Genomic DNA, 13342 nt, shown 5'->3' with positions numbered 1-13342 from the left:
CTGCTCAGGGCTCCATCCAACGTGGCCTTGAACACCAGGGATGGGTCAGTCAGCTTCTCTGAGCAAGAATTTCCTTGGGATAACAAAGTGGGATTAAGGGACGTTCAGGCATGTTGCAGCGGTCCTTGCTGCACCCCGTCGGTGCTCTGGGCAGAACTCCTGCTTTTCCGTCCAAAAGCTGGCGACTTCTTCAGCTCTCCCCCTTGTGCTGAGCCAGGGGCGCCCGCGGCAGCGGCAGCGCTGAGACGGGGCCGGGGCTGGGGCTGTGCCCGTGCCCACCGCCACTCCAGCGCTCCGGGGCCGGGACAGAGCGGGGACAGGGCCGGGACAGGGCCAGGACAAGGCCGGTCCAAAGCAGCAGCGGCGGCTCCGAGCGCCGGGCGGTCCCAGCGCTGCCCGCGGGCGCCGGCCCAAGCCCCGGCTCCGGCCCTGGCAGTGTCCGGGCTGCGAGACTCTTATTGTGACAGCGGCGGGGCCGGGGACAGGCAGGGCCCGCGGTGTCACCGCTGGCAGCACATTAAAGCTCCGGGCTCGTTCCGCCGCGCAGAGGGCGGCTATGACAGCCCGGGCCAGTGAATGACCGTCCCTCCCAAAATACCGGCCAGGGCCCGGGTGACAGCTCCTGGGCTGTAGGTAAGGTGCTTGCTTGGGTTTTTTGCACGTCACTTTTCACTGGTGGCTGAGGGACTGCTGGGAATGCTGAGGTGCAGCCGCACCTTTGGGGTGCGGCGGTGTCAGAGGGAGCGTGGGCGGCAACAGAGCCAAAAACGCGGGCTTGTTTTTAAACAAGCAAGCTGTCCCTGTTGTTACCTACTGTTTTCATCTTGTAAGGTCAAATGTCTCGTCGGATTTATTTCTTGCCCTCCCAAATCAAGGTGGAATGATTTGAGGGAAAGATGGCTTATCCCTTGTGAGAAGTGACGCTGTGCATCAGAGCTTGGTTAAGTGCGGTGTTCTAGAAAACAAAATAAACGCTGGTTGCTGTCCACAGCCTGTGGTACAGTGAATGTGCAAATCCGTGCACAGGTAGTGATAGAAAAATGGGATAAAGACAAGACTTAACGAGTTTTCTGCACCAGTGAATGAGGACATAGTGTGGACGCGCTCCAAAAATTTGAGCCAGCTTCAAATTTCAAGAGTATGACAAGGGAAAAGTCAGGCAATTTTTACTATAAGGCCTCTGTTTACTTACAGCTAATTCACAACTAATATTGACGATTCCCTTTAGGAAATGAAAGCCTTGAGTCTTCAATATCAGAGCAATGTCTCCAGTTATCTCCCCCCATGGGAATTTATGACCTCGTGGAGCCCTTCTCCAGGCTCTCCAAAGACAGGAATACAATATACTGGGTATATATAGCAGCGAAACAGCTGATCTCGGTGGGGCAAGATTACAATTTTTTCCAGCACATGTAACTGTAGGGATTTATATTCTCTCATTCCTTTTTTTTTTTTTTTTTTTTTTTTTAATTTTTTTAGAATTAGTGGCTTTATGTTTATTTTGGGGGATTATTTATTTATCCTGGAGCTGAAGTCGTTTGTCCATTTTAAAAAGCTTGCTCAATGAAACTTTCCCAGGTTTTGCGTGGATGGAAAGCTCAGGTTTAAATATCAACCACCTCCAAAATAAATGCAGGACTCTGAGCAGCTCAGCTTGCTCTACCCTATCTTGCAGCTCATGTCATTCTGGCAATTACCAGCCTTGACAGAAAATCTCAGGAAATCACCTCAGAGACACACACTCCTTGGCATTCTAATCCTAAATCTCAGATGGATATTAGAAGCTCCGAATTCAAAATCCATTAGAGAAGAAATCAGGAGATTGGGTTTCAAAAGTTTTGTTTTAGACTTAAAAGAAAATTAAACCTTTGTGCTTCCCTATGGTACGAGGAATTTCTTGGCACAGATAGCTGGTTCTGAGGAATAGTACATTTAGCATTTTGATAGGGCACAAAACAGCAGGATCCAGAGATCTTAACTAAAGATAATACATGGGAAATTACCTGGCTTAGCAGTAGTATCGGTATTTATCTGGAGACTTAGGCAGGTGTTTAACCAATTGCTGTTTCCTTTAGAACTTACTGGGCTCTGGCATATAAGACAAGCACAGTGACCTTTGCACCTGAGGCAGACAGACTATGTGGCTTGTTATTGTAACCCAAAATATTCATACAGTTGTGGGACAGTTCTAACAAATCCTAAATAACTTTAAGTTCAAGCTTTAATTTAGTTGAACTTTAACTTCATAGTGTTTGGATTGCCAGTGAGCACTCAAAACACAGTATTTTTATGATTCAGTTTGTGATGTACAATTTATTGTATCTGTATTGTCTTCCTGAAGGGAAAACCCACTCCAAGAAAGCATCTATTCTGCAAGGCAAGGGCTCCATTCTATCCAGGAGCCCAGCCAAGAAAACTTTTGTGGCCTACCACCTAGCTTTTACCAGCCACCTATCCAAAGCCAATTATCACCAACAAAAACCCAGGACAGCCGTGAAACCTCTCCTATGAGTGTCCCTAATCTCCCATCCGTTTCCTCTATGTGCCAACCAACCATGTTTAACTACGAACGTCCAAAACACTTTATCCAGTCTAAGAATGTGTGTCAAGGGCAACAGCAGCTTCCAGGACCTGCAGCCTCCACAGAGTCAAGCAGAGAAATCAAACAGTCCTCCATCCTCATACAGCCTCGTAACCCCAGCGGGCAGAAATTCTCCTCCTCGTCATCGCTGAGCTCCTCAATCACACTCTCCTCGCCGTCCTGTAGTGCCCCTAAGGAATCCACATATCCTATCACACCTGCATCTGCACAGTCTCCTGCTAGCTCATCATCCGGGCAGAGGCTTCTGCCCGTGCCTAACCAATCCCCCGCAGCCTTCCTGTGCTCCGTGCTCCCCTCGCAGCCCGACTGTAACAGCCCAGCTCCTTCTCCCATGGAACCTCAGTAAGTACACACAGGCTTCTAACCTGCCCTGCTTCCCTCTGGCTGTCCCCAGCACTGACCATCCCAACCCCAATGCCCTGGTCAAGCCCAGGCTGGCTGAAGCCAACGGCACAGCTCCCACTGACTGCTGGTGCTCAAGGCAGAGCTCTGCATGGGTCAGGTTAGGAGGCTGAGTGCCTTGTGTGGGAATTAAACTGCACAGTGGGCAGGTCACAGGCTGCTGTGTGAGTTTTCTGGAGCTGGTTTGAATGGTTTCGTTTGATTTGAAAGAAATCTCTTAAGGTTATTTAGAGCAGAAGACAGGCACCCATCTCAAATTAATTTCCAAAAACATGGCTTATGAACAGGAAGACAGGGGGAAGGCAGTAGCATTCCCCACATATAAACAACTCAGAAAGTCTTAGTACATCTCAGTAATATTTTCAGGTTCCACATCATGATGTGGATCTAAACTCACCTCTAATACCCCTCTTATTAATCATGTATGTAAAAGAAAGGCAGCCTCTTGAAAATTTTACCCCTTTAGACCAAAGACTAAATTCTTTCCTGAATATGTATTATATCATTTTGCCTTTGGGCTGCAATCCAAATATCTTCCAAGGTCAGTGAGATCTCAAAGGGAGCTGGGCCTTGCCTTCTCACCAACTTGTATTACTGCCAATATCAGCTGGAGGTCCTGGGGAAAGTCAGGGTGGAATATGCACAAAGTGAGATACTGGAAAATTGATAGGGGCAGGATATAAAATGCAGACCTAAGTGTCAGTTTGCGTTCAGGAAATCAGAATATTTCTGTCTGTTTTCTGAATCACAGCACTGAGGGAAGGGGAAAGGTAAGATGGGGTGGGTTAACTGGGGAGTGCTTCCTGAAGTCCTGCAAGAGTGTGGGGGGTGTGGGACACAGGTGGAGTGACTGCTGGGGTTTGTTTTTGTAGTGTGGGGTTGTTTGTTTCCATAGCAAAGGGTTTGGGTGCCAACTATGCTCTTCATATTAGCTGCTCTTAAATGTAACATGCAGTGAGTTGAGGAATTATTTTCCCAATCACGCTACTAATAGGCAAACAAGGACATGAGATGCGTTCATCTGTTGGGCAAATCCTAAAGTTTTCAAGTTATAACTTGCATTAAGTTATGAAGTCCAAGCAGTGCTGGGAGTTTTCCGGAATTATAACCCTTCTACTCTAGTCTAGTCAGCAGAAAAAATGCCCAAGCAACAGGAGGAAGAGGATTTGGAATAGAAATAATTTCTGAACATGAGTGCAGCATAGAAGGCCCCACTGCAGGTCACAAACCAAGTTAGAGCCTGTCAGCACAGAGGGCTGTGACCTCCAGCAGACCTTTGCAATCCCTGCTGATGGATGCTCCACTTTTCCTGGCATCTTTCAGAATCAAATGTAGTGCCCAGCTCCAGGAGCTGATTGTGGCCATGGATTGCAGGGTCAGGCTGTGAGGGGGCACTGCAGGATGTAGGGATGCTGAACAAGTATTGTGGGAGGACACTCGATGACTTGGCTGCACCATGATGCTTCTTCTGTTTAAGGTTTTGATACTCAATTACCCAACTTGGCCTGTTCGCCTCCCAAATGCTTTGTGGGTTCATTTGAACCATAGTTTTTAGGAAGCAGGCTCACATTTTCCTGTGCATTCTGTGAAGCTGTAGCAAATAATCCAGCACACCTATGGGAATAACTTTGTTTTCTCTTCCTGCCTGAGTAGTTACTCACAGCCCATGTATAGCAAACAATCCAGCATCAACTCTATGCAGAAGACATCAGACCAAGAAATTCGAGGGACAAAAGAGGCCCTCATTCAGGACTTGGAAAAGAAACTCCGATGCAAAGACAGCCTTCTCCAGAACGGCAACCAGGTAAGGGATTAAAGAACTCTCAGTAGTGCAAGCAGGGCTGCAGAGACTGCTTCTACAGCTCCAGGGGCTGGAGCCTCCAAACTGAGCTAAAAGCAGAAGGAAATGCAGGAGCAGCACTGCCCAAGAACCTTTACTCAGAACCTCAGCAGATCCCATGGGAGCAAAAGCCATTTATGACCGGAATATTCTTTTACTGTGAAACAAAAAGGAAGATGTTTAGAGCTGTGGCACAAATTTGAACTCTCTTCTGGAGATCCTGTTGAACATCACATCCACTGAAAATTAAAAATCCAAGGAGAATGCCTCAGTTCTCTAGACATGACTACAACCTAGTTTTCAACACTGGGGTTAATAAACATCTCAAAATCATTAGAACCTGATGAAAAATTGGAATATTTGAAAGTTCATTCTAGGGACCACCACTAAATGGGGTAAATTTTCTCTTTTATATGAACAACAATAAATGAAAGAAATTATATGAGCTTTTATCATAAAGCCTGTCTCCTATAAGAAGGCCTCTTAGTCTCAGTACTTATATATTTATTCTACAGAGGGTCACAACAGAATCCCCTTTACCAAGAAATCAAAATCTGGGAGAAAAATTTGCTACCAGTAGGGAAGCCCACTGCAGCAAACTAGAGCAGGAAGGTTTCTAATATGGGAACCTTTCTGCTGTCTAGAGGAAGACTGGTAAAAGCCCAGTGTTTAAAGTTTCCATCTTCTTTCCCCTGAAGTAGAAAGCAGTATTTTCATGATCATCAGTGAGAACAGGTTTGTGTCATATATGTAATTTTAAATACTGAATGGACAAACAAATAGGTCAAATCTGACTGAACATGCCCCTAAACAAAAATGTCCTATGTGCTGTAAGAAAGCTTGTCATAGCAAGTCAGCTTTTCTTCCCATAGGAAGCCAGGCTAAAAATAAGGCTTATGCAATCACCACTGTGTCCTCCTCCTCTTGTCCTCCAACAGCGTCTGAGCCAACTGGCCAATCTCAGCCACACTTGATACACATGTAAGGCCCTCAGGGATATTCAGCTCTCACAGGTTTTGCTAAAGGTCTTGTGCTCTCTTCTAAAGAAAAGTCCCACAAGCCTCCCAAACCTTTCCCCACCCAGCAATAGACATGTATCTCTACAGAGTAGAAATTCAGTCAGAGGTTGTCCTCGTGTCACAAAATCCAAACCCGAGTTAAACTTTGTGGGCAGTGAAGTGTCAGGTGTTCTGGGCAGTAACATACTTTTCTAAAGTAACCCAACTGACAGAGCTTGAAATTAAATCTGGTCGTTTTTATCCCTGTGTGCCACATCCGGATTGTAGGATTGTGTCATGCCTGAAACGTGTCCTTGCCTCCACCCTAGACAGCTCACAGCATTTCACCCTGAAGATGTGCTGGCATAAACCTCCCCAGTGCTTTCAGGGGCAGTGGTGCTCCCCTCTGGCTGTGCCTGCTTCTGGTGTGGCTCTTGCTTTTTTGGGAGTATCCATCATGCCTCCAGCTCCACAGCTGAATGATTTGGGAAGTTTTCCCAGCCCTAACAGAAAGGTACCCTGGGACTTACTCTGGCTTCTGAGGATGATGCCATCAGCTACCCATAAATAATCCCAGCAGAGAAAGAGGAGGAGTGGAAGGCCACAGATGGCATTAGGGAGGCTTTGATGAACAGGCAGTTTAATCTTTTATGCATTTCAGTGCTGTATATATTGAGGCTGACTTCAGTTGGCATCACAGACTGCAAACCCTCTGGGCCAGACATGGGGCTTCTGGTCATCTCCTGCTTCCATTGACAACATCCTGAATTTGTGGCATATTAATGTGCCCTTAACAAGCTGATCTGAATTAGTAAATGGACTTCTGACTAGAATTCCTCTCTGCCCTGCTTTCAGCGATTGACTTACGAAGAAAGAATGGCTCGCAGGCTGCTCGGACCAGCAAATGCTGCCTCTGTGCTGGACACTCAGGGTGAAGAGAACATGCAGAATGCACAGGTAACTGGGGACCTGTCTCCAGAGCAAGGGTTTCCTGTGATTGTGCTGAGGCCTGCTTGTGCCTGGACGGGGCAGAGATGGGGTTTGTTTGGTACCAGTGCAGGTGAGGGGATGGCTCTCAAAGGCAGAGGTCTCCATGGCAGGGGTTTGGTGTTTTCACGGGGTGATGGCAGAGAGGGAAACTTTAAGAACCCTTGCTGTCCCTGATCTGTAGGAATGACCTCTTCAGGAGGAATTCCAACAGCTGCTGCAAAGCACAGTACCCAGTGCCTGTGACAGGCGGGGAGCAGCACCATGAGGCAGCCAGGTATCCACTCCCAACAGCCTGAGTGCAGGCTTGGCCAGGACAACAAGATTTACACCTGTCACTGTTCAGAGTAAGTGACATTGGCTTCAGGAGGTCATGGCCTTAGGCTGGGATTGGTTGGGTTTTTAGCCCTTATAGGGGGCTGCAACCATTAAGAGAATGCAAAGCAGTTATTTTAGCAGCCCACATGCTGATAGACAAGAATCTATCACTGCTGGCATTTTGCACAGTGTTTTAGTTGGAGACTTGCACCATTTGTTGGTTATTCAGGCCAGTTAGAATTTTGGCACTTCTGTGCTCAAAGCTAGTGGCAATGTCCATGGTGTGGCACAGGGTACCTGTGCAGGAAAGAGAACATCCCTCTCTGCAAGCAGGAGAGAGCCAGGAGCAGGCACACACCTGCCGAAGTGCCCTCAGCAAAACTCCTGCATGGAACAGACACTTAAGATCACAGCAAAGGAGGAGTTCACAGTATGAGCTATTTCTCCCCAACAACCACCTGGCAAGAGCAGGAAAGGGAAAATTATGAATGTCAGAAAGCAAGGGAAGCCTCATCTTTTGCAGAGAACGAGGAAATATTCAGTCAAAACAGGATGACTGACAACGTTTCAACATGTGTGAAATGCTGCTTTAGAAAAAGAACATTGGAAGGAGAGATTGGCTTATGTTTGGAAAATCTTACTCCCGTTGTTCAGACTTATTTTTTTGAAGTCACTGATTCATTCAGCCTCCTGATTCCTCAGGAGCTTAACTCAGCCAGTTCATGTAATTGGTCATTAGAATCATCAGCAACTTCATCACTACAGCATCATTTTATAGAACAAGTACTAACTGTACAGAACTTGTGTAAATGAGCAGATACAGGCAATTGCCTTTGGACTCCACATTGAACTCAGCCCAGCAAAACCTTCATTCATGTAATATTTCCCCTGGACTTAAAACTGCCTCTCTGATTGAAGTTTTAACCCAGGCTTAAATGTTCCACAGGACTGGGCTGCAGAGCACAGAACCAAACATTGGAATGGCTCAACAAACAATCCAGAAATTTCCATGCAGCATTTGCTCTCTCTGACTCCATTGCTAAAATGAGTCGCTGGCACCAAGCTCTGTCGCATTTTCCAAGCATCCAAGCTCCTAACAGGAATCAATCCTGGGTACTTTAGCAGATTTAGTCATGTGATTGCAGAGTTGTCAACGAGCTTAGCTGGTGCTGTGATCTAGAAAGAAAAGTATTTTCCAGCTCAGCATGTGTCCATCGTTGTTGGTACCATATTTAAGTGGGCACAATAAAAGGCTCTTGCCAGCGATTCCACTTCTATTCCTGCTGTGGGGAAGGACACTCTGTACTCAGCTCTCAGTTTAGATTTTGCCAGGAGTCCTGCTCCTCTCTAACAAAGGTTATGGGCTGGCAGAAAACTGTGTGCCAGACAAAGCTGCTGCACCCAGCACCTGGGCAGCAATGAGAAGTTTTGCCACGGCAAAGCCTATGGTGAACACAGAGTGTGTCAGGTCCTCATGCCAGTTCCTCTGCCTTCTGCCCCAATGACTTCTGAAGCAGATTCATTTTGTTTTTAAGTAGCAGTCAGGATATGAACTTAAAATGGCTTCTCATTCAGTCTACAGATAAATCTTTCTAAGTGAACTCACATCTCCTCTTTCTCTTCCCAAGCACCAGAATGCAGAAAACATCAGGCTGCAGGTTCCTACAACACATGTAAGGTAAAATAAAAGCTTGTGCTGTGCTATTTTTCAGGATCTTATTTCAAACATTTCTAGATAATGTTGGTTTAATCTCACTACTTATCACTTTTGCTAAAGTAGTAATTACTAAATTGACTCTCTTTAGACTAAAATGGCCGTTTGTGACCACTTGTGGATGGGTGATGATGTCTATCGTCTTAATCCAGTGAATTCTAAGCATAGCATTAGTGGTTTAAAAACTCCATACACCTTGGGAAAATATTCTTTGTATTCTAGAAGATTAATTTCTAGTCAAAGAAATATAAATATTTAAATGAAAATAAATGATGAAAATGAAACACAGCCAAATTTCACTTGTCAATTCTTTTGGATATTAGACAAAAATGAAGGTTATGCTTCTGTGTTGGATTGAACAACTTGAGCAGGAGAAGTGGCTGATCAAAACTTACGACTTAGAGCTGAAAAACCAACCAGAGCTATAGTGTTGGATTCCTAAACATGTTAAGGGACTGCAGCTGCAACCAGAGCTTTGATGTCACTTGTGCTAAGTAGCTTTTACACGATTAACTGTTCCTGTCCCATTTTCAGGAGCAGACCATCCTCAAGAGGTGATGACCGTGGACATGACTCAATCCAGGAAAAGTTTTTTCAGCCACGTTTTACACAAGTGCCTGAAGATGTAGTGATTGAGGAGGGGCGGTTCTGCAGGCTCGACTTCAAAGTAATGCCAACCTCTCCCTTCCTTCCAATTCCACTGCCAACCTCTCCCTTCCCATTCCATTCCCTCTTGGGGTGTGGGATGTGGAGGTCTCTGCAATTCCTTTGCACTTTAATAATCCAGAGCACTAAAGGCAGATGGTTCAGGGTCTCCCCAGGCTATGGAAACCAAGAAACAGGAGATAGCTAAATATTTCAGCATTTTCCCTTGGAAAATGTAAGTGGAATCAGCTGCATAAGATTATAATTAAAGCTAAATAGTGGTAAATATAGACCACCATGGAATGTCTCTAGATCTCCTTGGGAAGAATGAATATTAATGCCCTGCTGGAAAAAGGCTTTTGGTAGAGAGCCTTGTGCTTTGAACAGGGACTCCACTACTTCAGTGGACACTCCTCCAGTGAGGTCTGTGTAGGACTCACCTCCCTTTAATGAGTCTTCCCTGAGGAAACTGTGCCCTTGCTGGAGCAGACAAGCAAGGAATTGCCGTAAATGGAAACAAAACTCAAGAATGGCCTAAAACTTCATGGCAGCTGTACCAACCAAGGAAGGACCCTGCTCTCCCTCACAGGCTTGGGTTTTCCTAATGATTGTCAATCTCTTTGCTTCAGTAAACTCTGGCCAGACTTACACATGGTCTTTAGCCATCTTCTTCCAAGTTGCCTAGACTGAATGTTGTGGAGAAGCTGGAGCATGCCTGCAGGACAGCATACTTAAGGCATTATCAGCTGTGGGTGTCAGCCCTGCTGCAGTGATAGCTGTGGGAGCCAAGGGCTGAGCCCACAATGAGCATCTTGGGCCTGATCAAAGCCACCAACAAAAAGGGAGCAACAGGGGGTTGCAGGAACAGCATCTCCTGTCTTGTAGCAAAATCTCATCTTTCCACAGCACTCCATAAGCTCTTCTGTACAACATCACATTAACATTCAAAACCAGGCAACACTGTACAGTTTTGATCACCTATCAGCATCAAACTGCCTGTAGTATTGGAGGGATTTTATTTTCTTAAAGGTTTTCTTAAAGGTTTAACTCTTCACTGCTCTCGTCTCCCTCACAGGTTAGTGGGCTCCCGACTCCAGATGTGATGTGGTACCAGAATGGAAGGATGGTTCATCAGGATCAGTTCCATAAAATGATAGTGTCAGAAAAGGGGTTCCACTCATTCATTTTTGAAGCAGTCAAATCAGCTGATGCAGGGACATACGAATGTGTGGCTGTCAACCGTGCAGGAGAAGCATCTTTCACAGTAAAAGTGGAAGTAATTGGTAAGACTGAGAGTGTTGATAATTCCCTGGCCACACAGGGAAAGTCTCAGCAATCTACTGCTTTCCTCCCTGTGTTTGGGATGTTAAACTAATAAGAAGCAGAGGTAGCACTTCACATATTCAGGCTCAAACAATAAAATCAACTTACCTGTTCCAAGACTATTTTAATAACTACATCTAGGACGCCGTATTCTTTCAAGCCACTTTGATCAGGATATTTAGATATAGTGAGATGTTCAGAATTTAATTTAATTAATGTTATTAATTTTCCAGGATTGATAACATATGTTAATTGACTCTCCTTCTAAAGTGGACTGTGTTTACTACATCCTTATGCTCACAGGAACTGCCTGAAGGCTAAGGAGATGCAATGGGGAACATGTGTCCTCCTGAATTTAGCATCCTGAAGTCTTAAAAAACAAGTATGACATGAGCATTCCACACTTCCAGTAACTCCTCTTTATCTCTCCTCTTTAATTTAGCAAAAGAACATCACATGCCTCCAACTTTCATTTTCAAGCCACAAAGCAAAAAGGTTTTTGAAGGAGACACAGCCAGACTTGAATGCCAGATCTCTGCCATCCCAACACCTCGGATTTACTGGAAAAGAAACAACGAAATGGTACAATATAATACAGACCGAATAAGGTACCCTACTGATGATTGGCCATTGGTGTGCTAGAAAACAACAACCAGTATTTGCTAAATCAGATGTAAATGGGCTGGTCTCTAAAAGCAGCAGGCTGAAGAAGTGATCTGCCCCTCATGTGTGACACAGGGGCCACAGGCCCACGTGCTGGCCAGGCACGGTGCTGAGAGCCTTGTTTTGAGGGCACAGAGGGAGAGAGCTGTGCCCAGGGGCTCCTCTGAGTGCCAGCAGCAGTAGAGGGCCCATGGAGAAGCACAGCTTTAGGACTGAAATGTGAGTGTGGGACTACACATTGCTGCCACCTGCACGGTGCCAAGGTGTGACTCACTGGTGGCCCTAACACAAATGCAGTGTTCATGTCTGAATAGTGTGCAGTGCCCTGTAAGAATTGTTCTGGGGCTTTCTCAGCTCCTCAGCATGTAAACTGACTCTGCTTTCTCTCCTTCCTCCTCAAAGCACTCAGGCATTAACACCTTCATTTTTCAGCTTGCTCCATGACAATACTGGAAGGATTTGCCTCCTGATCCATAATGCAAGCAAGAAGGATGCTGGCTGGTACACTGTGTCTGCTGTCAACGGGGCAGGGGTGGCCACGTGCCACGCCAGGCTAGAGGTTGCAAGTAAGTTCCAGGTCCCAGTGCCACAGAAAGTGCATCTTACATTCAGAACAGGCCCTCAAAATTAATCTCATGAAGTTCAGACTGCTGGAAGGATATATTTCCAAGACAAAAAGTAACTGTCCTGAGAAAAGCTCTTTTGTTTAATTCAGATCACTGTGGAGTGTCCTTTTGAACTTTTAAAGGCTACAATTTCCCTGACACCAACCAAGGGGTTGAATATAAATCTCTGGTGTCTGAGATACGTGTTTGTCTGCTAAATTCTCCCCAAGGGCTTGCTGGTTTATATTGCAAATAAAAAGCAATGGGTTGCTCTACCATGGGTCTCTCTACACCCTGGGAAGGCACTGAAAGTGCACTTTTCTCTTTCTTCCAGCACATGCAAATAAGCCACTTCCAGCCCCAAAGCAGTTACGGGTTCGACCAACTTTTAGCAAGTATTTGGCACTTAATGGAAGAGGACTGGATGTGAAACAAGCTTTCTCACCAGAAGGGGAGTTTCAGCGTTTGGCTGAGCAGTCTGGACTGTATGAAAGTGATGAACTTTAACTGGAAATGAAGAGGAAAACCTCACACCTATAAGAGACAATTACAACATAGATGCAGTTAACTGGTGATTGCTCTAATTAGCAAAATACCTAGTTACATATTTTTACTTTGACTCTTGCACATTCAGCCGTTCCCATTTTACCATGTTAGATTTTATTTATATGGTTTGGTGACTATAACCATTAACTGAGTATTGCATTTTAACTAGAAAGCCTAAGAAAGCAGGTTAGTTTTTACAAGTGTGGGTGAGCTTAGTTCCACCTGTGCTTGGTTACATGCTAAGGTAGCTTGGTTTGTACTGCTTCTCTAATATCACTCGTGATAATATCAGAAGTCTGTACTGTCTGAATACTAAAACCAAGTAGATTAGAGTGTTTTTATGAGAATAAATTAGAGGCAAATAAAAATTTAAATAACCAGTATCAGCTGTGAGTCTTCCTTGCTTGATCTGTTAAAAGCAGCTTTTGAATGTCTGGCATCAGCTGTAGCCTGGAAAAGATGGATTTTTACCCTCCTAAGCTTTGCACTTGTCCCCTCCCATCTGTTCCCACTGTCGTTTTTCATCTGACATATATAAAATATTTAGCATGAGCTAAATGCCGACACCCTATTAACACCACACCATGCCAGTGAGGCAACATCAATATTTCTTCTCCTTGCACACTTGACCCAAAAGCTGCCCTCTATAATATGAATCATTACAGCTATCATGTTTTCCCTCCTTTAATCAAGGAGTGG

The 13342-nt window shown here is 45.2% G+C and overlaps 1 protein-coding gene across 2 annotated transcripts; it reads left to right on the top strand.

Moving 5' to 3' along the window:
- Positions 1-481: 481 nt before the first annotated feature.
- MYOT (myotilin) lies at positions 482-13026 on the top strand. Of its 2 annotated transcripts, XM_014883447.2 has the most exons (10): positions 482-633; positions 2342-2944; positions 4658-4808; positions 6698-6799; positions 8776-8825; positions 9396-9528; positions 10582-10789; positions 11272-11437; positions 11925-12058; positions 12432-13026. In XM_014883447.2, exons 2-10 carry the CDS (start codon positions 2508-2510, stop codon positions 12602-12604), a joined length of 1554 nt encoding a protein of 517 aa, XP_014738933.1. In that variant the 5' UTR covers positions 482-633; positions 2342-2507; the 3' UTR covers positions 12605-13026. The 2 variants fall into 2 exon arrangements, with proteins under 2 accessions (XP_014738933.1, XP_088029808.1); XM_088173682.1 differs by lacking the exon at positions 2342-2944 and having other exon boundaries at positions 544-633.
- The last annotated feature ends 316 nt before the right edge of the window (positions 13027-13342 follow it).

Source organism: Sturnus vulgaris, chromosome 15, assembly GCF_052056855.1.
Source record: "Sturnus vulgaris isolate bStuVul1 chromosome 15, bStuVul1.hap1, whole genome shotgun sequence".
Classification (NCBI taxonomy): Eukaryota; Metazoa; Chordata; class Aves; order Passeriformes; family Sturnidae; genus Sturnus; species Sturnus vulgaris.
The sequence above is the reverse complement of the archived record's forward strand: the minus strand, read 5'-3'. Positions and strand labels throughout refer to the sequence as shown.

What these genes read in the sequence shown, in the direction of transcription:
- MYOT (XM_014883447.2), top strand. Translation starts at nt 2,508, where the DNA reads ATGAGTGTCCCTAATCTCCCATCCGTTTCCTCTATGTGCCAACCAACC. An exon ending in TTCTCCAGAACGGCAACCAG is followed by an intron (nt 4,809 to 6,697) that starts GTAAGGGATTAA and finishes CCCTGCTTTCAG; the next exon opens with CGATTGACTTACGAAGAAAG. An exon ending in AGTAAAAGTGGAAGTAATTG is followed by an intron (nt 10,790 to 11,271) that starts GTAAGACTGAGA and finishes TCTTTAATTTAG; the next exon opens with CAAAAGAACATCACATGCCT.